Raw genomic sequence first — 20954 nt, forward strand, 5'->3', positions numbered from 1 at the left:
CATTTTATGAGAATCACTTAGGTATTTTTTATTTGAGATTTGTCCAAAATCTCGCTCATATTCCTTCTGTGCTCGTTCTGACTTGTTTTTTTTTTTTTTGAAAAAGATGTCGTTAAGGTTAAGTAGAAGACGCTGGCTATTAGACCCACTGAAGGGGTCACTATAATCGCACCTCTACTGCACGCAGGCAGCTTGCTGACCTGCACCTGTGTTGTTTTTGTTGTAGCGATAAAGACGCTCCCCGAAAGTTTTGGGGAGCGTTACCGATGTCCATAGTTCTTTGCCGGATATAGATCCAGTACGTTCCGATAACAAGCACCATTAAGGCACTAACCCGACCATCTCGAGAACGATTTATTATTACATCGTTAAACCTTCTAGGCCATACCGCCCCCACATTCTTATTCCTTTAGGAACTTGGGGTCGCCAGAACCTCGGCTGCTAAATATGTGTGTGCTACTTTATTTTTGTAGCAGGATTCGCCTGAATCCCGAACTGTACTCATAAATTTATTCATTTAGCTGCCAGCCCCTGGTTTTCCATACATTAGTACTTGGAGCGGTCACAACGGTAAAAGTGCCGGTTTTCTACATTCATGGTATGAATTCTTTCGTCAAAACCACACTTCCGAAGTCTTTTAAATACGAAGCAAAAAATTTTACTATGCAAATCGAAAATAACAAAAAGTGAGAATGCAAATGGTGCCGCAAACCTATCGCTTACATCACACACCCTTATCTCTTTGATCAAACCCTGTTGAAACAGCCAGATTCCTTAGATTCTCGTTGAGGATATTGATGACAATTTTGTGAGTCAGTTATCGCACCTGTTAGATGAAACGAGGCGCTGCCATATCAACAACAATCACACAGCAATAGTTTTGAGCTAATATGCTGTCTAAAATAGAAAGGTATATCAACAATTTAATTTGGCTTTAAAATATTAATAACGAAAATTAGAATAGTGCAAAGTAGCAACCGACATCCAACCAAACTCGGCAAATTCTAGAAATCTTTTAAACACAAATTTTGTATTCGCATCTCAGTTTTACTTAATTTACAATTTTTATTCAAACACTTAAAAAAAATCCCTGAACGTGTTATGAGTTAACCGGTTTTTATACGTGTGTCACAGGCCTATCTTCTATTTGTATTTGATTTATACAACCTTTTTATTTTATTCGTTGTTTGCTCATTTCTTTCCCTTTTGAAAAATTTGCTGCAGTTGCGATTGGAATCTTCAAAGATTCTCATGCCAAATCTTCGAACCGCGCAACCACCAGCGCTGGGAGCGCCACAAAGTCGTGAACATTTACATCGCGTCTTTCAGTTATGCGCCTGCTCAAATGGTAAACTTTTCCTTGCCTCACCGCATTCTATATGTGCCGGAGATGATAGCACAGTTTGCAGATGATTACGAAAACATGGACAATACAGCAAATGAAGCAAGCCTAAGTGCTGTGCTTAACAAAATTATAAATTATTCATAACTAAATATATATAAAAATAAAAATAAAACGAAAATATTTAGGATACAAACACATACTTATATTATAAACAAAAATATGAGAATGTATATACAATCTGTACGAATGTAAGCACAAAGACTAATACATAAAATCAAGCAGGGGTTAAAAGTAGTAAATTATTAGGTAAATATATAAAAAAAAAAAACACATACATACACACTATATTTAAACAACACATAAGTTAAACAATTGTATAAATACTAACATAAGCAAACATACATCGCATATACATACAACATATACATAGAAAAAAATTAATCATATAATTAAGTAAAAAATTGCTAGGCGTTAGCTGCGTTGAATGTAAAACATTATAGGCTTTAATACGTATAAATACGAGTAAATATAAATAGATATTTGTATGTAAACATTTATGCAAAAAAATGTAGAATATTAATTAGTTGCTGGAATGAATGTAAACAAGTGGGTGCTAACCACCGAATTAAGTAATTATGTTACTGAAAATTATTATTAATTATTATTAATAATTTAAATTAAAGTAATTAAAGTAATTTATATTAAAGTATGTTCATACATATCTACTTAAATATCACTAATTTAGGATTTCGAATTGTTTATTTCCACACTTTTTATCATAAATGGTGAAGTATCTGAGAAAACCTTGTCAGATGAACAAAGGAAGAAGTGCTCTTAATGCAGTGCTATAAAATCCAATGTCACTGATCAACTTCCGTTGAAGGAGCCTAAAAATATTCCACACTACTTGGGATCGAAAAACGTATAGCATTTATGCCTCAAATTTGTATAAAATGAAAAGCACCAAAAAGGCAATTTTAAAGAGAAAAATTTAGAATTGCTGTGTGGATATAAAAATCTGAAAAGCTCTCAGTGAAAACTCATCTGCCTTGCAGATGCCGTTCGGAATCGGCATGAAATATATAGGTCCCATCCTGCCAATTTGTAGGGAAAATCAAGAGGAGCACGACACAAATTGCAAGAGAAGCTCGGCCTTAGATCTCTTCGGAGGTTATCGCGCCTTACATTTATTTATTTATTTATATAAACATCTGCCATAACACCAGTATGAATGCAAGTGAACTCGAGTTCAAAGCTTTAAAAAACAAAAAAAAAAAAAAAAAAAAAACAAAAAATGCTTGCCGTGATTTACATCTGAGGAGACTGAGGCCGAGCTTCTCTTCCAATTTTTGTTGTGGTCGTTTTAATTTTCTCCGCAAATTGGCGGAAGGAGTTCAACATGTTTAATGCCAACTCTGAACGGTAGGTATTTGTGGACTAGACGAACTTTCAGCTTTTCATAGCAGAAATACATTCGAAGCATTTACCAAATCACTTCCGAGGAACTTATTTAAAAAAAAACTTTTCCTAAATTTTTTTTGTAATTTTGCTCAGAAGTTGGACCCGGGACACTCATTAGGTACCAGTACGTTATAAAATTGCTCCATCGTTTTGGGAAACACTAGAAGTTTTGGAAATCTGCCAACTCTGATACTCTTCGTTGCTGGAACCTTGAACTGCCGAGCGCAGAACACGAACACAGAACATACTCAATCGTTTCTTTTTGCAGCTAGCACTTCCTACAACGGCTATTACTACCGATGCCTAATTTATAGGAATGTGACGCCAGAAAAAGATGTCAATCGTGCGCCCCAAGTCTTCTCTCTTTAGAGATTTGAGCAAATTTTTCTGCCTTATGTCGTAGGATGTTCACATAACAAATGAAATTTTGCATCGCCGCGCTTTTGCTCACGCCTTTTCTGCTTGATGGATCATCTGCATCTATTGTGTTCTTTTGATTTCTCCTAAATGGTTTGGGGCGTCTTTTGTTGTTTCATATAGTGCTGCATTCTCCTTTCCAGCTCGTCGGCCTTTTTGTTACCTTCTATCCCGTTATGACCGGGAACCAAATTAAGTTATATGCTCCAGCCAGAGTGAAGTCTCTGCAATGCTTCTTTGCATTCCAGGTCACATTTTGATGAAATACTCTTTGAGATTATTGCCCTAATCGTCGCCTGACTATCAATTCTACAGCATAGGCACGCTCTCTCCAGAATTTCTGCTGCTTTCTTCACGGCTACTTTTTTGCCTGAAAGACATTGACAGTGATCTAGCAGCCTTTAATATCTGCTATGACCATAAGGCCTGCACTCAAGCTGCCCCGTGACCACAAGCCTTTTTCCAGTTGTTAATGCTATACTTTTAAACGGTTTGGCCGGCACGAATTTTATAATTGAAATTTTTGGTAACTTCCAGATAAGCTACAAGCTTTAAACTTGGAACTTAGTTCAGAACGCGATGAAAATGCTATAATAAGAAAAAAGTGCGATAGGTGGCGCATGGATAAAAATATTTCAAAAAATCGTATTTCTTCTTTCCATATTTGGAACACATAATACATACATGAATAAAAAGCGACCTATGAAAAAAATCCCCGCTAGGTGGCACAAGGATCAGGATATTCTAAAATCTTATTTGCGGCCCGATTTGGCTCATATTTGGAACACATAATACATACAAGAATAGAAAGCGACCTATGATATCCTATTTGGCTCTTTTTTGGAACAAATATTACATACAGCCCGGTAGAAGTGTCATCAAAATATTTTGGAGTTCGAGGAGGGACAAGCATACGTGGCGCAGAGTCGAGTAAAGTCTTTGGAAGGATTATGTAATGAGGACTTTGATTGTAACAAATTGTAAGGAGTGAGTCCTTGTAATAATGACTCACTAAATGAACTAAATAGAATGAGAAATAATAGGCAATTATATAAAGACTAAAAACTGGAAGATAAAATAATTTAAAAAAAAATTTAAGATAAACGGTTTTATGGACAACAATAATTACATGAAGTAATAATAATACTAAAAGCTATAAAATAATTAGGTAGGTCCTAGGTACTAGTCATCACACTCCTCATCAATCTAGGGCGTTGATCTGACAATCAAACAAAAGCGTGGGACGCGTTAAATTTCTATTGATAGTCAGAAGTAAGACCAACTGAACCTTAATCAGATTATGGTGCTACGCCTCACATTTTTAGAAATTTCGCACGCGTAACGCTTTTATTTAATTGTTTGTTCAACGCGCTAGATTGATGAGGAGTATGATGATTAGTACCTAGGACCTACCTAATTATTTTATAGCTTTTAGTATTATTATTACTTCATGTAAGTATTGTTTTCAATAAAACCGTTTAACTAAAATTTTTTTTTTTTTAATTATTTTATTTGCCATTAGAACTCCAGGCGGGAGGAGCAGAATGTCATGGAGTGCTGCTGTCGCGGTAGTGTTTAGAGCTTCCGTAATGTTAAGCATTCATAATCTGATAGTTTTGCGTGTGGCTGTCCACTAACCAAGGACACTAATAAAGTATGGGCTTGGAAATTGTCGTGAATATCAATTGAGAGAGTTTTTTTTTGAAGAAGTGCAATTAAGAACCATGTCCTAGTAACCAAAGCCGTTTACAATTTTGCTCTTATTTATTAAAAACATGTAAATCCGATTCGTTTTAGCTCCAATCGTTTTGTTGGTTTTGTTGTATTTGTAGAGCTTATTACCCTCCCTGGAGGTTTTGGATATAAATCCGGTAGGTTCACGTAACAAGCAGCATTCAGTTACTAACGCGACTATCTCGTGAACGATTTAATATGACCACATTGAACCTTCTGGGCCATTCCTCCCATCCACCTAGTTTTCCATCGGGTTTACAACTGCTTATGTATATATAATATATCAGGAGTCGTACTATAGCAAGGGTTACCGCTGAACTAAGAGTCTAGGTCACACGACCAGTTTCACGTGAAAATAATAACGGAAATGCTCTTATTTGCCTAAATTTTGATTTGTAACTTTGCGCTGGCTACCTGCAGCCTGCTCTAGAGTTTCTGGCCTTGTTTGCACTAATATTTGAGGGTAACAGCTTGTAGATAAGCTAGATTCTTGTAGGCAAAAGTGGATTACAGACGTTAGCGGTAACTCACTGAGATCATATACAACAAATAAGCAGTTCATGGTGGACGCCCGAAAATATAAGGAAACTTTTTTAAGTCCACTGCATGTCATCGAAGTTTGTTATGTTAATCTACCTGGCGGTTGTTAAGGTCATCGAAAGACTTATTAAGGTTAAGGTAAGCCTTATTGTGCAATTATGGCCATTTAAGTAATCAGAGCTCTGGAACAATAAAATATATCATTGAAATAAATTAAAAGTAGCGCCAGTAATGTTAAACAGATAATTTTAGAAGAATTTTGAAAACCTGTTTTAATTTCAGTATATCTTAGTTAATTTCAAGTGCAACAATGTTTTGGTACTCAATTATGTCAACAAAATATAAGAAATTGGAAACTAAAACTTGATATAGAAATTAAAAAAATTTACAAAATGTAGCGAATGTTGTACGTTATAGCATAGATATAAAACAAAAAATATGAAAGAAAAAATAAAATAAAATAAAAATAGATCATATTGAAATAAAAAATATATATAAATACATAAAAATCAAAAAAAAAAGAAAATGTTTTATTTCAATACGAAATTTATTGCGCGCTTGGAAGAGACGATCTAAGTGAAGAGTATCAGCTTAAAGACATTAAAAAAGACAACGAAATAAAGAATATAGTTTAATATGGATTTGAAGCTTTTAGGCCGATTTAATTAAATAAAACAAGTTTATTTTTTATTTCCAACGCGTTTCGACACATTTTCGTGTCTCCGTCAGGGAATATTGTTTCAACCAGTGGTTTTCGTCACATTTCTTTAAAAATATAAGTACACATATTAGTAACAATCAAATATGAACATTAATTAAAAATCACACCGACATTTACTACAGGTCAATAACATACAATGTCTGGAGGTGAAAAGTGCAATATTATTTTTAATGTTAATAGACGGTATTTAATGTAGTAAATGTCGGTGTGATTTTTAATTAATGTTCATATTTGATCGTTACTAATATGTGTACTTATATTTTTAAAGAAATGTGACGAAAACCACTGGTTGAAACAATATTCCCTGACGGAGACACGAATATGTGTCGAAACGCGTTGGAAATAAAAAATAAACTTGTTTTATTTAATTAAATCGGCCTAAAAGCTCCAAATTATATTAAAAAACTAAGCAATTATTTGGCCCAACTCAATCATATAATAAAGAATGTAATGTTGACGCCCTCTTAAAACCTGCCTACACAAAACATGTTTTCGCTATTTACCAAAGTAAGTATAGAAGTATTGGTAAGTATTTGTATTCTGAGAATTATGCTTGTATGTGTGCACCTCTACAATTCGTCCGCCAAGATTTAGGGATAGACTTTGCTGACTCGGTAAGCGACATTTAATACAGTTTGTGGGTGTTGACGAAAGCATTTTGAGTGGCTGTCTGCTTTTGACAAGCAACAATAACAAAAACTCTCTAACTTTACGCACAGTTTATCAATCTGGTGGCACACGTTTCTTGTCTCAGGCCTGGGCAGAGTTGTTAGTGTGTCTAAACACAAGAAGCTGCTACACTCACAATAAATAAATGGCTGGTCCACTCAAGTAGCATAATCGTTTTTTGAGTGTACTTTAATGTTCGTACTGTTGTACATACGGCGAGTGAAATTTGATTTATATGTATGATTGAGTTAGATTTGCCGACGCATAGGTTGATGACTTTTTGAGTGTTTAGTTGTCTGCAAACTATGTCTGCACAGGGTTGTAGGTTAAAAGCTTTTTAATACTTTCGTTTAAAATTTGCAAAATTGATTCAATTCAAATTAGTATATGTTTAACTGCTTGGTATGTGGTTAGCTGAAAGCATGTATTCTTAACTACATAGCTATTTTACTATCGTTTTTAATTTCCAGAATTTGTTAAATAAAATCTCTAAAAACAATTTGTTTGCAAGTCAAAAAAAGGTTATAATAATTTGTTTACGCAGCTTCTACACAAAAAGATGAAACAAGTATAAGCTACAATTGCCAGACTTTTTGGTGTAGTCAAGAATATTTGAACAATTAGCGGTAGAAAGAGAAGCCAGACTTATAAACACACAAATGTCCTGTAAAAAGGACAGTAAAACATGTTCTTTTCTTTTTTTCATAAGAAAATGACATACGAAAGCATTACATTAGAGATAGACACACCATGACATCCAGTAAGTGCGATGTACGTGGGCATATGAACTTCTATGGAGCTAGGTGTCAATGCGCAACGGATTGGCAGACTTCGAACAAATTTAGAAAGGAAAGGAATTGTATTATATTTCCCTGGACCATTTTAAGACTCTTTCGGGTTGACTTTGGAAACACTTAACTCTTTCGCGTATACGGGACACCGGTGTCCCAAAAATATTTTCTTGTATGGCAAGTAGACAAGCAAGTTTTTATTAGTTTTTTTTCGTTTATTAACATATTTTATATTAATTTAATGCTTACTCCTGGAATATTTTCGGAATAATTTTAAGACTATTTCGAACTATTTCGAACAATTTTAGGGCGATTAATATATCTCATATCTTTATGACAAGACCATTTCCGGCGAGTTACAGTAACATTTCCGAATCACTTCGGAATTACTTTCGGAACTATAGACTCACTCGTAACCATTTTGAGACTAGGATCACTTAGATATTATTTGAGGCAAAATTTATTCACAGCTTCTGGATTATTTCGAAAACACTGCTACATCTATTTCTGGAACTATTTCGATACCGAATCGAAAAAGTTTCAGGATCATTTCGGAACTATTTTATGTAAAATTTTGGGACAATTTATGGATCATTCTGGGACCATTTCGAAACCATTTTAATTTTGTTACAAGATCGCTTCGGGATTATTATCGAGATTATTTCGATGCTGTTCCAGAGACGATTTGAAACAATTTCATGATCCTTTCGATATTTTTTTAATAGCATTCCAGGAAAACACCTGGGTCATTTCGAAACTATTTATGGAGAGTATTTTTAAAATTGTAGCTAAAATAATACCAGAGTAATAGTCCTAAAATGCTTTTAAAATAGTCTCAAAATTATCCAGAAGTTGAAACGGAATGTTATCTCAAATAGTCCGGAAGTAAGATAAGAGCTGCGGAATCTTCAAAAGTTGGTGAGACAAATTGTGTGGAGTACTTTGAAGAGTATAAAAATATGTATATGTTGAGGATTTATAAACGTGAATAAGTAGACCGAAGAGAGAATATGTTCCTGTGAAGCTAATGGTTTGAGGAAAGCCCTATATAGGAGGAATATAGCGCGAATATAGTGCATTAGTATAGTCATCTCGGGTGACTTAAACCGATATCAGATGAGCTGTTAAGCATCGTTCCAGTTGACCATCGACCAGTCGAGGTCGGCATTAAAAAAGTACGTCTCATCCCAGCAATTTATAGGAAAAACTATAGGGCGTACAAAGCAAATTGGAAGAGAATTTCGGCCTAAAATCTCTTCGGAGGTTGTCGCGCCTTTACATTGATCGTCAAGCTTCTAATGCGCTATATACAAATTAAAGCTGAATTACCAGCTTATTTGACCTAATCTTTTTTAATATTATTGAAATAAAAGTTGTTATTAGGTATAAAGTACATTGTGTTGTACCACCAGACCCTAGCTTAAAGCCATCTTTCCACGTTTTACATATGTATATATATATATATATATAGGTAAGGAAGGTCGACTCTTCACCAAAGAATTTTCTTGCCTCAATGTGTTAATTTTTGAGATACATATGCGCTCAGACAATTAAAAAGAAACACCGCTTTTTCGCCTCGAATATTGTGCCGGAAATCTGTCACCGCCTTACGCATGATTCGTAAAGTAAAGAAAGGTCATTCGACAAGTTGAAAATCTAAAGCAACTCCGTGCACACAGAAGTTACTAAAACAGACATCCGTGCCACACTTTAGCCTTCACATAACTTGCCCTTTTATCAAATGGATTCTTTACAACTATAAAACGAAAGCATATGCGTTTAAATCCTTTCTTTAACTTTTGCATACCTTTGCTTTTAGCTTTTATTGTAGGTTCGTATAGCCGTAAAATATGCAACATTCTATTAATATTCTAAAAGCACAAAAGTGTCCTTTTCTTGGGTGATTGTTGTTGTTGGTGGAAATATGAAGTTGTGGGAATATGATGTTATGAATGTTGCTGTTGTGAGCGTATAAAAATATATGTACATATGTTTGAATATTAACTGAATATTTAACTGACTATATATATACATACATATGTAGATATATGGAGAAAAGGACATCCGCATTTGTTTATGTGCACATTTTTATACTCAACTGAGCAGAGCTCACAGAGTATATTAACTCTGTTCGCATAACGGTAATCCGTAACGGCATAAACTAATCGAGATAGATATAGACTTCTATATATCAAAATGATCTGGGTGAAAAAAGAAATTCATTTAGCCATGTCCGTCCGTCCGTCCGTCCGTAAACTCGATAACTTGAGTAAATTTTGAGATATCTTGATGAAATTTGGTATGTAGATTCCTGGGCGCTCATATCAGATCGCTTAAAATGAACGAAATCTGACTACAACCACGCCCACTTTTTCGATATCGAAAATTTCGAAAAACCGAAAAAGTGCGATTATTCATTACCAAAGACGCATAAAGCGATTAAACTTGGTAGGTGCGTTGACCTTATGACGAAAAATAGAAAATTAGTAAAATTTTGGACAATGGGCGTGGCACCGCCCACTTTTAACAACTTCTCTGCCCCCATACAAAACGCTTTGAGAATGCCCCACGCCCATTATTTTTTTGTATTGCTTAATTGAATAATATGAATATATATTATAAAATATTATTTTTATAAATAATTTGACATATATTTACCTTATTTTGGCTATTTTATTTTGTGATTCAAATGTGACTCCTGAACGTAGCAAAAACAATTTTGTTTACCACGTTCAATGAGTCACATGTGAACATATAGGACCATAAGAAATAATTTAAGTTTTCGAATCACAATGACGGTAAATTGATATATAAATGCCAAAAGCGTGTATTAGTGTGCTTTGTTGTTTAATTGGAGTTAGAAGTACATACAAAAATAGAAGAAAATGAGAAAAAGGTATCAGAAAAAAAATTTCGAAATTTTCTTTCATTTTCCTAAAGTTTAGGTCTTTTGATATACACTCACATAGACTTCACAAATATATAACGACACGTTCATACTAAGAAACTGTCTTTAAATTGTATAAAGCAATGAGTCGCATGTGACTCATGAACTTATTTCAATACGTTCTTGTGAGTCACATATGACTCATTGGACAAGGAAGTTGTTAAAAGAAGGCAATTTAAAAGTTTTGCAAACTGTAATTTGGCAGTCGTTGAAGATATCATGATGAAATTTGTATGCTAAATAAAAATTAGCAAAATCGGATGACGAACACGCCCACTTTAAAAAAAAAATTTTTAAGTCAAATTTTAACAAAAAATTTTATATATTTACAATATATAAGTAAATTATGTCACCATTCAACTCCAGTAATGATATGGTGCAACAAAATTCAAAACTAAAAGAAAATTTCAAAATGGGCGTGGATCCGCCCTTTTTCATTTAATTCGTCTAGAATACTTTTGATGCCAAAAGTCGAACAAAAATTTACCAATCCTTGTGAAATTTTGTAGGGGCCTAGATTTTATGACGATAACAGTTTTCTGTGCAAATGGACGAAATCGGTTGAAGCCACGCCCAGTTTTTATACACAGTCGACCTTCTGTCCTTCCGCTCGGCCGTTAATACGATAACTTGAGCAAAAATCGGTATATCTTTACTAAACTTAGTTCACGTACTTATCTGAACTCACTTTATCTTGGTATAAAAAATGGCCGAAATCCGACTATGATCACGCCCACTTTTCCGATATCGAAAAATTACGAAAAATGAAAAAAATTCCATAATTCTATACCAAATATGAAAAGAGATGAAAAATTGTAATTGGATTGGTTTATTGACGAAAAATATAACTTTAGAAAAAACTTTGTAAAATGGGTGTGACACCTACCACATTAAGTAGAAGAAAATGAAAAAGTTCTGCTGGGCGAAATCAAACGACTTTGGAATCTTGGCCGGAATACTGTTCATGGTATTACATATACAAATAAATTAGCGGTACCCGACAGATGATGTTCTGGGTGACCCTGGTCCACATTTTCATCGATTTCTCGAAAACGCCTTCACATATACAACTAAGGGCCACTCCCCTTTAAAACCCTCATTAATACCTTTAATTTGATACCCATGTCGTACAAACATATTCTAGAGTAACCCCTGGTCCACGCTTATGGCTATATCTCGAAAAGGCGTCCAAATATAGAACTAGGGCCCACTACGTTTTAAATAATCATTAACACCTTTGATTTTATACCCATATCGTACAAAGGCATTCTAGGCAGCCCTGGTCCACCTTTATGGTGATATCTCGAAAAGGCGTTCACCTATAGAACTAAAGCCCACTCCCTTTTAAAATACTCATTAACACCTTTCATTTGAAACCCATGTCATACAAACACATTCCATGGTTACCCTAGGTTCATTTTGCTAAATGGTGATTTTCCATTATTTTGTCTCCATAGCTCTCAGCTGAGTATGTAATGTTCGGTTACATCCGAACTTAGCTTTCCTTACTTGTCATATATATGGTACTTTTTCAGTATAAGGCTGAATGCACGGCATTGGCTTAACGAATTCCTTTGTCACGTTTAAATGTAGGTTTTTCTATGTTATATTAATTTGTGTGAGTTTGACGATTAGAAATTGGGGTTATCATAACATTTTCTAATTACCCAACTACTCTGCAGCATTTGTTACAGTTTTTCTAGCATATAATACCATCAAGTGAAAGTGTTGCAGGTACTTGTGGATCTTTTTAAGTTAACAGTACAGCTAAAGGTATAGACAGGTGTTAGGATTTTTTACAATTAGAAATTCAACAAGGATGTTTTCATGGCAAATACTTCCATTGTCAGGGCAACTAATATAAACATGCTTGTTCCCGGTAATTGGTGAATTTGTATCCTCATTATTGCAAAGCTTGCTTTAACATCTCTTCGACAATTTGACTGTTAAAATCGTGAAAATTTACCATTTTTGGGAGCATTACGCACTTAATCAGTTTATGTGATATCCCTACGGACCGGCCGATTGAACTTAACTATTGTAGCGACCCCAAGTCTCCAAACTTGAATTTGCAAAGCTAGGATTTCGAAGTTGGTATTTCAGATTTTTTTGTATAAAATGCGCTGATGCATTGATCGATTCATTCTTGGTCACTTTAAGAGGAGGTGTGCAAGTAAGGTAGTTTTTGCCCGACTTGAAATCGTTCAACAAATACGCCGGTCTCTTTGGACATGCGATTGATCGACATCAGAAATAGCTTCAACGTCTTTGATGTGGATTTGATTCGATGTTTCAAGTTCATCTTGAAAGGAACACGCCCAAATACAGCAAAAAATGCGCAGGCAGAATCATTGAAAAAGGTTTTCGTAAATGATTGCTTACACCAAATACAGCTGACGATTTTCTAGTTGGTATCAACTTTTGCTCTTACAGAAACATTTTCGAGAAAACGATATGAGCGAGAAGTAGGTGAGTCACTTCCGGCCAACAAGTTCTACTTTGGACTTATTAGGCGATTCAAAACTAAAATCCTCTATCGACTTGTAAAAATCAGAATCTATAAGACCAACTTGCAGAACGACAAGTTAACTTTTTAACTAAGAGTATACCTGACATGGGTGGTTAAACTCATACATATTTGACACTTTTTTTTAAACTAACTCCGAGCGAAAAAAATTACTTGCCGTTCTGCAAGTGGGCCTAAGTATCTGATCATAAACAACATTTTTTCACCATCTGCTTAAACAAAATCATTTTCTCTTTCCCGTACATCCATTAAACAACTTTCACAATTCTACCCAATTTCAGATGGTTGTTTTTAATCAAAGTAACACTGGTCATAACAATTATCTCAGCAAATCTCTTTTTGGTTAGGTGAGATTGAAATGGATTATACTTCTTATAACCTATTTAGCAGAGGGGAACATTCAGACTGCCGGTCCATTGCTATACCAATTAATGAGTCTAAGCCCTTCTCTCTTAAAACAAAGACAAATTAAATCAATTTGTTCACCTCATGTAACGCAGAATGTCTCCCAGTTATAAAGAAGTTGTTATACGGGACATTTAACAGGCGTCCTGTTCTGATATTTCATGCGTAGCCTGGGCTAAGCGAGGTATCTGCGAAGAAATTGCTTAACTCCTCCTATTTTGTCTTCATTCACGGCTCTAATCGATGGGAATAAAGAGAGATGGCTGAGATTATTTCTCATTTATGTGTGGGCAGTTTTGCTTGAAGATCTCATATTTGTATTCCAGCAAACATCTGACATAAGCTTTGTCTGAGAAAACAGGCGGCAGTCAGTATATGTACACATCTCGTGGAGGGTCAATGCCATTCATCTCGTTCAGTGTGGGCAGGATGAACTGAGTCCCGGTATTACCGCTCTAAAGACCAAAGGGGTAGCACATCTATTCAAGGGCTTACTAACGCAATTTCTAGCTTATCCAACCCAACTTTTAACCTCACTTACCTGTGGCGAATCGAATTAATCTAGCAGCCTTTGCTCTGGCGATCCCAAGTTTCTAGGGAATAAGGGTGTTATATGACCTAGAAAGTTCAACATTTCCATATCACATCATTACCGATGGTTGGCGTGGTATTTTAATGGTGCCAGTTTCTGGAACACAATGTATCAATATTCTGCAAAAACTCATCAACATCGACAAACTCTGAAGGTTGAGGGGAGTCTTCTTATAAAGAAGATGAAGCCAGTTCAGTTATCTAAGACGTGTTGCAGCCGTGGAAATCTTTTATCGCGGCTTGAATATAAGAGTGAATCGCATCGGAAGAGAAGCTCGGCCTTCAGTCTCTTCGGAGGTTATCGCACCTTGTATTTATTTATTTTATTTTATTTCACTTTAAGAACGCTACAATGGCTCAGCAGCCCTAAACTGAAGTGGAAAATCCCGTGAGTGCACACCATATGCCCACATGCTTTTACATTTGAAGCTAGACATATATCGTCTCTCCTGAATTCTAATGGCGACCTTTTTCTTTCTAGAGATAAGCTCTGTAAAGCATAATCTAGTTAACCTGAATTCTTGGAAATGGTCTTGACTTTGAGGCTACTTTCACACGACGATGTCACGAAGAAGCTGAGGATATTTTACCGTGCTGAGTCTATTTGGATCCGAAATCCTGCTGATAATTCTAGAAAACGGCATCTCATTTTCCGGTTAAAGCTAATCGGATAACGCTAACCGGTTAACACATATCGGTTATCGCCATTCCCACAGGTATCCGAGCGATAACGGTTAGTTATTGATGAGTAACACCGTGGTGTGATGGTAGCGTGCTCCGCCTATCACACCGTATGCCCTGGGTTCAACTCCCGGGCAAAGCAACATCAAAATTTTAGAAATAAGATTTTTCAATTAGAAGAAAATTTTTCTAAGCGGGGTCGCCCCTCGGCAGTGTCTGGCAAGCGCTCCGATTGTATTTCTGCCATGAAAAGCTCTCAGTGAAAACTCATCTGCCTTGCAGATGCCGTTCGGAGTCGGCATAAAACATGTAGGTCCCGTCCGGCCAATTTGTAGGGAAAATCAAGAGGAGCATGACGCAGATTGGAAGAGAAGCTCGGCCTTAGATCTCTTCGGAAGTTATCGCGCCTTACATTTATTTATTTTTTTATTAAACAAATTTTATTGACTTACTATCAATTTTAATATCGGAAAGTAATCGAAAATTCATCAATTTGTGTTTTTGTTTTCAAAAGATTTTGATTTCTTATCGAAGAGAAATGAGAGGCTTGTTATCGAAAAGTAATCGATTTGTTAGCAAACAAATTTTCGATTCTTTCGATGTTTTTCGAAATTGTTATCGATTTGATATCGAATACTCATCTGGTTGTTTAAATAAATAAATACAAAGCGCGATAACCTCCGGAGTGATTTTGGGCCGAGCTTTTCTTTCAATTTGCGTCGTGCTCGTTTTGAATTTTTGCTAACAATTGGCGGAAGAAGGGTTTCATGTCAGAAATATACTCGGAGTGTTTTCCAAGTCCCTGCTGAGGGGCGACCCCGCTTAGAAAAGCTTTATTTTAATTAAAAAACGTGTATCTAAAATTTTGGTGTTGCTTTGATCTAGGCGATAACCTAGAATCTTCGGTGTGGTAAGCGTATCAAACCAATAGCTCGACGATAATTTTGTTTTCAATAATAAACCAATAATAACACGAAACCTTTCTTCATATTCATGGGATTAGGGCCCAATTCTTTTGATTCGTATAAACTATTAATAAGTTGCAAAAAATAGGTTGTGTGATAAGCACACGTATAGTTGTACTCTGTTATCTTTCGGAAGCGGGCCAGCGTTAGTATACCACTAAACTTAATTAAAATTCTATACAAACTTCCCCAAATTCGGAAGTAAAACACTTTTGCTATCTTGATGTGCACTTGAACGTAGAACAGCAAGTAACATCTAAGACTTTTGGCATTTATCTGTTTTATTGCTGTTAGAAAACAAAATTACATCTCTTTAACTCCAAAGTTACCAAGCCGTATGTCTAAGCTATTATATTAAGAAAGGAGCGCTTCTGCGTTAAGCGACTGAATTAAGTGTTTTCACTTTTAACCTTACCTGGAATAACAAGTACTCATATATTTTTTATGTGGCTAAATATATAAATTTTTAGCATTTGTGGGCAATGAAGTAAAATTGAGTCAGAGACAAAGGCAAAGACTCAAATGAGTAGTTACGAAATAGTTTGTAATGAAGACAACATAAAAAGCAGTTATATAAAACATATATGTATATACAAAAATGTTCATAACTGTAAATTTCCTTCTTAAGTATGTACATTCACAAGCTTAAATACAACTAAGTATGTGTTGTATTAAATTAAGTGGCATAATCTGTAGAAATTGAGATTTGAATAATCAAATTTACTTGGCTGTGATATGACAGCGCTGTCATATGGAGACAGTTATTCCCGCCCACATGCAGACACATGACAATGAGACAAACATGTGTTTGTATAAACCGCATACTCCTGAGAAATATCATTAATATATGCTACGGCCATCAAATTAAAGAAACAAATTGGGTGTTTTGGAGTGTGGGTTTTAAATATGCAAGACTCGTTTCAAAAATAGTTGTGCTTAAGTAGAAATATTAAAGCTAAATAAAAGTAAAAAGAAAATTGGGGAGTTTCTAGAAGGGTTGGCCGCTCGACATTTGCTTGACAAACACTTCAAGTATATTTCTGCCATGAAAAAGTGAAAAATCAACTACCTTGCTTCTCCCGTCTGCTAATTTGAAGAAAATAATGAAAAAAGACCACATCGCATTTTGGCAGAGAAGCTCGGCCTAAGTCTTCTCAGAGTAACACTGCGCTAGCTACTTATTTAATTATTTTTTAAAGGAGATCAGACTTTTTTTCTCTAAATTTGGAAATTACTTGTGTTACAAATTGGATAAAAAATAAAATATATGGAGTGGCCGCGCGGTATGAAACCTCATCTACCAAACTACAGGCGCAAGGTTCAAGGCCCAGTAAAAGTATTGAAACGAATTTGCTGCAAATCCTCTTATTTGCAATCTTCTACTAAGTTCGAATCACAAAACTGTTGAATAAATAACTCCAATATTGAATAATGGAAAAATGGCCTTTACTAAATTACTTCACAATAAATAATACTGCTATTACTCGCCAGATAGCGTCTTAATCAAAACTGCTTGTAGCACCTCTACCGTTGGTGCTTTTATACTCTGTGATTTCCTCGTGGCATCTTCTAGGCGCATCCAGAATTTACTTAATTACCGCCACAAAATTATAACGACAGATGCACGTATATAGCTTCTCATATGCGTATATTTGTGAGCGACACTTCCACAATTACAATTGAATACTTTTGAGAGCATCTCAGATAAGATATGTGTAGACATAATGATTTATTCGTTTATGTAGATACATGATTGATTTATGGATGTGCATACAATCACTGCTAAGCATCGGCTTAGAGATGGCAGTACCCCTTAGTGTTGATAATAATCGTAACACTGCCCTCCACCTAAGTCTGATCCTCCCGATCAGACAAATCTCTCGATCTAACCGCTGCTAGTCTCTCCAAATGAACTACCTTCATTTTGGTTCGTGGTTTGCCAATGGTTTGTATGCGGTACACTACATCGTTGATCCGTTTTATAACTTTGCATGGGCCCTCCCTACTACTTTGCAATTTCAGGAACAAACCTTTTTTTCGTTATGGGTTGTATAACAGCACCAAATCTCCTTCCTGAAAACCTTCCGAATTAATTGCTTTATCGTATCGGGCTTTCATCTTGTCACTCATAATCTTTGCTCGTTGTCTTACAAGATCGTGTATCTCTCTCAGCTCTTCTTCTAAGACACCAGTGGATTTCTTGACATTTCTCTCCGCATCGGCATCTATGCCAAACTTCAAATCAGCTGGCAGTCGAAGGTCATTGCCAAAAATTACTTTTTCAGGGGTTTGGCCCGTTGTCTCATGCACTGCTGATCGGTAAGCCATCAAGAATAATGGTATGCGGGTATGCCACTCCTTATGTTGTCTACTACCTTCCTTAAATGCTCCTCCAAGGTTCTATTGAAACGTTCCACCATACCATCGGACTTAGGATGCAACGCATTTATCCGTGTTTTTCGAATACCCAATGATTTACACATTTCCTGGAACACAGCTGATTCGAAAATCCTGCCTTGGTCAGAATGTAACTCTATTGGTACACCATACCTTGCAACCCAATTGTTTAAAAACACTTTTGCTACTGTTTCTGCTTCTTGATTTGTGATTGGGTATACTTCTCGCTATTTGCTGAAATAATCCATAACTACCAATACATATTTGCTTCCGCAGTTGCTAGTAGGAAATAGACATGCGACATCCATAGCGAACCTTTCAAATGGCGCACCTGAGTTATATTGCTTTATATGGCCATGACGTCGGGTTTGGGCCCTTTCGCTCTGCTGCAAATCTCGCAGTTCGCTATCCACTCAGTGGCCGACTGACGGCAACCAACCCAATAGAATCTCTGTTTAATCTTCTCGAGCGTCTTCGTGATTCCAAGATGACCTCCGCTTGGACCATTATGCAACACGCTGAGCACGTCAGGAATCCTCTTTCTGGGAACAACTATCAGTTTCTTCTTGCGTTGACCATCCTCACTCTCCCATACTCGATGCAAGCAACCGGACATTAATTCTAAACTGTTCCATTGTGCCCAATATGGCTTTGCAATGGGACTCTCTGCTGACATCTCCTCTCTTTTTTTGGTCTTTCGTTTCGTTCGAGCCCTTGCATAACACGTGACAGATCTGTATCTTCTAGCTGACGCTTCCTTAGTTGTTCCTTGTCCCATTCATCCGCACACGTTATAGTCATTAGCCGGACATCTATAATGTCTTCTTTAGCCTCGGCCTTTGAGCAGTGCTTGCATTCCAAACTACATGGCCTTCGTGACATTGCATCGGCATTCCCATGGGTACTACCATTCCGATCCTCAATGGAAAAGTCATAGCATTGTAGCCGCTCGATCCATCGTGCCAATTTCCTTCTGGATTACGGAACTGCAGAAGCCATTTCAACGCTGCGTGATCTGTCCTGACGCGGAATCGCTGGCCGTAGAGGTATTTGTGAAAATGTTTAATGCACTTAACCAATGCCAACAACTCTCTCCCTGTAACGCAGTAGCTCCTTTCTGATTTTCCAATTTAACGGCTGTAATATGCAACTACATTCTCCTGTCCATCGAATAGTTGTGACAAAACTCTTCCTATAGAATATCCACTCGCATCTGTATCTAGAATAAATGTTGTTCCTGGAATCGGATATGCTAACATTGGGGCAGTGCACAAACGCTCCTTCAATGTTTGGAAAGCCACTTCTTGCTCCTTCTTGCATTCAAAAGTTTTTTTTTTTTTTCTTGAAAGCTCACGGAGGCTATGGGCTACGCTGGAAAAATTTGGTACAAATCGGCGGTAATATGTGCACAGCCCAAGGAAACTTCTAAATTCATGTAGGTTCTGTGGTCTTGGCCAATCCTTTACAGCCTCTTTCTTTTCGTTCGCAGTGTAGATGCCCTCTGTCGTTACCTCGTGACCCAAATAATTTACTTCCTTTTTAAACAGCGCACACTTTTTGGGACTTAACTTCAGACCAGCGCCAGCTATTTTCTGGAAAACTTCCTCCAAGTTCTTAAGAATTTCATCAAAGTTCTTGCCCAATACGATGATATCGTCCAGGTGTACCAAGCATGTGTTCCAATGTAGTCCTTTCAGTACCTGGTACATGAGTCTCTCGAACGTAGCTGGTGCATTACAAAGTCCAAATGACATCACTATAAATTGCCAAAGACCATCACCGACACTGAAGGCTGTTTTCTCTTTGCCTTCGTCCTTCACATCAACTTGTCAGTAGCCGCTTTTCAAGTCTAGTGTGGAAAACCATTTCGTACCCGATAGCGAGTCCAGGGTGTCGTCAATTCTTGGCAATGGGAAGCTATCCTTTTTCGTAACGTCATTTAACTTCCGGTAGTCCACGCAAAACCTCAGTTTTCCATCCTTCTTCTTTACAAGTACTACCGGTGAGCTCCATGGACTAGCTGATGGTTCGATGACGCCGCTGTCGCTCATTTCTTGTATGATTTGGCTCACAACTTCCCGCTTCGCCAGTGGAACACTACGTGGAGCTTGACGGATCGACCTCGCATCTCCAGTGTCAATTTGATGTTTCACAACGTTGGTGCGGCCTGGTTTGGAACCATCTTGGTCAAATATGTTCGCGTACTTTAGGAGCAGTTGTTTTGCCTTACTCTGATAGGCTTGCTCAAGCCCCTGCGTCCATGCCGTAATGTTATTTGAAAGATCAGTATTACTAGATGAAACTTATTCCTGGAGCTGTTCACAGTCAACAACTACGTCAGCCTCTTAGCATTTTCCCAAAATAGCTCCTTTGGTCAGTTTGAGTGGTGACTTGAACTCACTGAGTACTCTTACCGGGATACATCCATCTTATTTTGTCATAGCCAGGGTTTTTCCTACAAGTATATTCAGTGCTGATGTGTTTGCTGCTTCTACAACCCACAATTTGTTTGTCCCACAATCTCCATCAACCTTTGCCCAGATGACTGCTTCGTATTTTAGTGGTATTTGCTGACTCTCTTCCACCCTCACTCGTTTACTGCTGTAACCTCTCTCATAGCCGAAATTAAGTGCCACATCCATGTTCTTATATCGCATCGTCTTGTTTTACATATGGATCTTGATGCCTTGGTCGATTAAGAAGTCCACTCCAATTAGGATTTCATCAACAATCTCTGCCACTATAAAATTGTGTAGTACCGTG

General features: G+C 36.6%; 2 protein-coding genes across 2 annotated transcripts in view; one reads left to right on the top strand and one right to left on the bottom strand.

Moving 5' to 3' along the window:
• Scgdelta (sarcoglycan delta) overlaps nucleotides 1–5236 on the top strand; it is a 113421-nt gene extending 108185 nt beyond the window's left edge. Inside the window, exon 9 of the mRNA XM_067779667.1 lies at nucleotides 1225–5236. Coding sequence (XP_067635768.1) covers nucleotides 1225–1413 — 189 coding nt within the window. The 3' untranslated portion in view covers nucleotides 1414–5236. The remainder of the gene's footprint in view (nucleotides 1–1224) is intronic.
• Nucleotides 1–20954, bottom strand: part of LOC137248763 (putative trypsin-6) — a 497034-nt gene that overhangs the window by 223345 nt on the left and 252735 nt on the right. The gene's annotated exons all lie outside the window — the stretch shown is intronic.

Source organism: Eurosta solidaginis, chromosome 4, assembly GCF_040869045.1.
Source record: "Eurosta solidaginis isolate ZX-2024a chromosome 4, ASM4086904v1, whole genome shotgun sequence".
Classification (NCBI taxonomy): domain Eukaryota; kingdom Metazoa; phylum Arthropoda; class Insecta; order Diptera; family Tephritidae; genus Eurosta; species Eurosta solidaginis.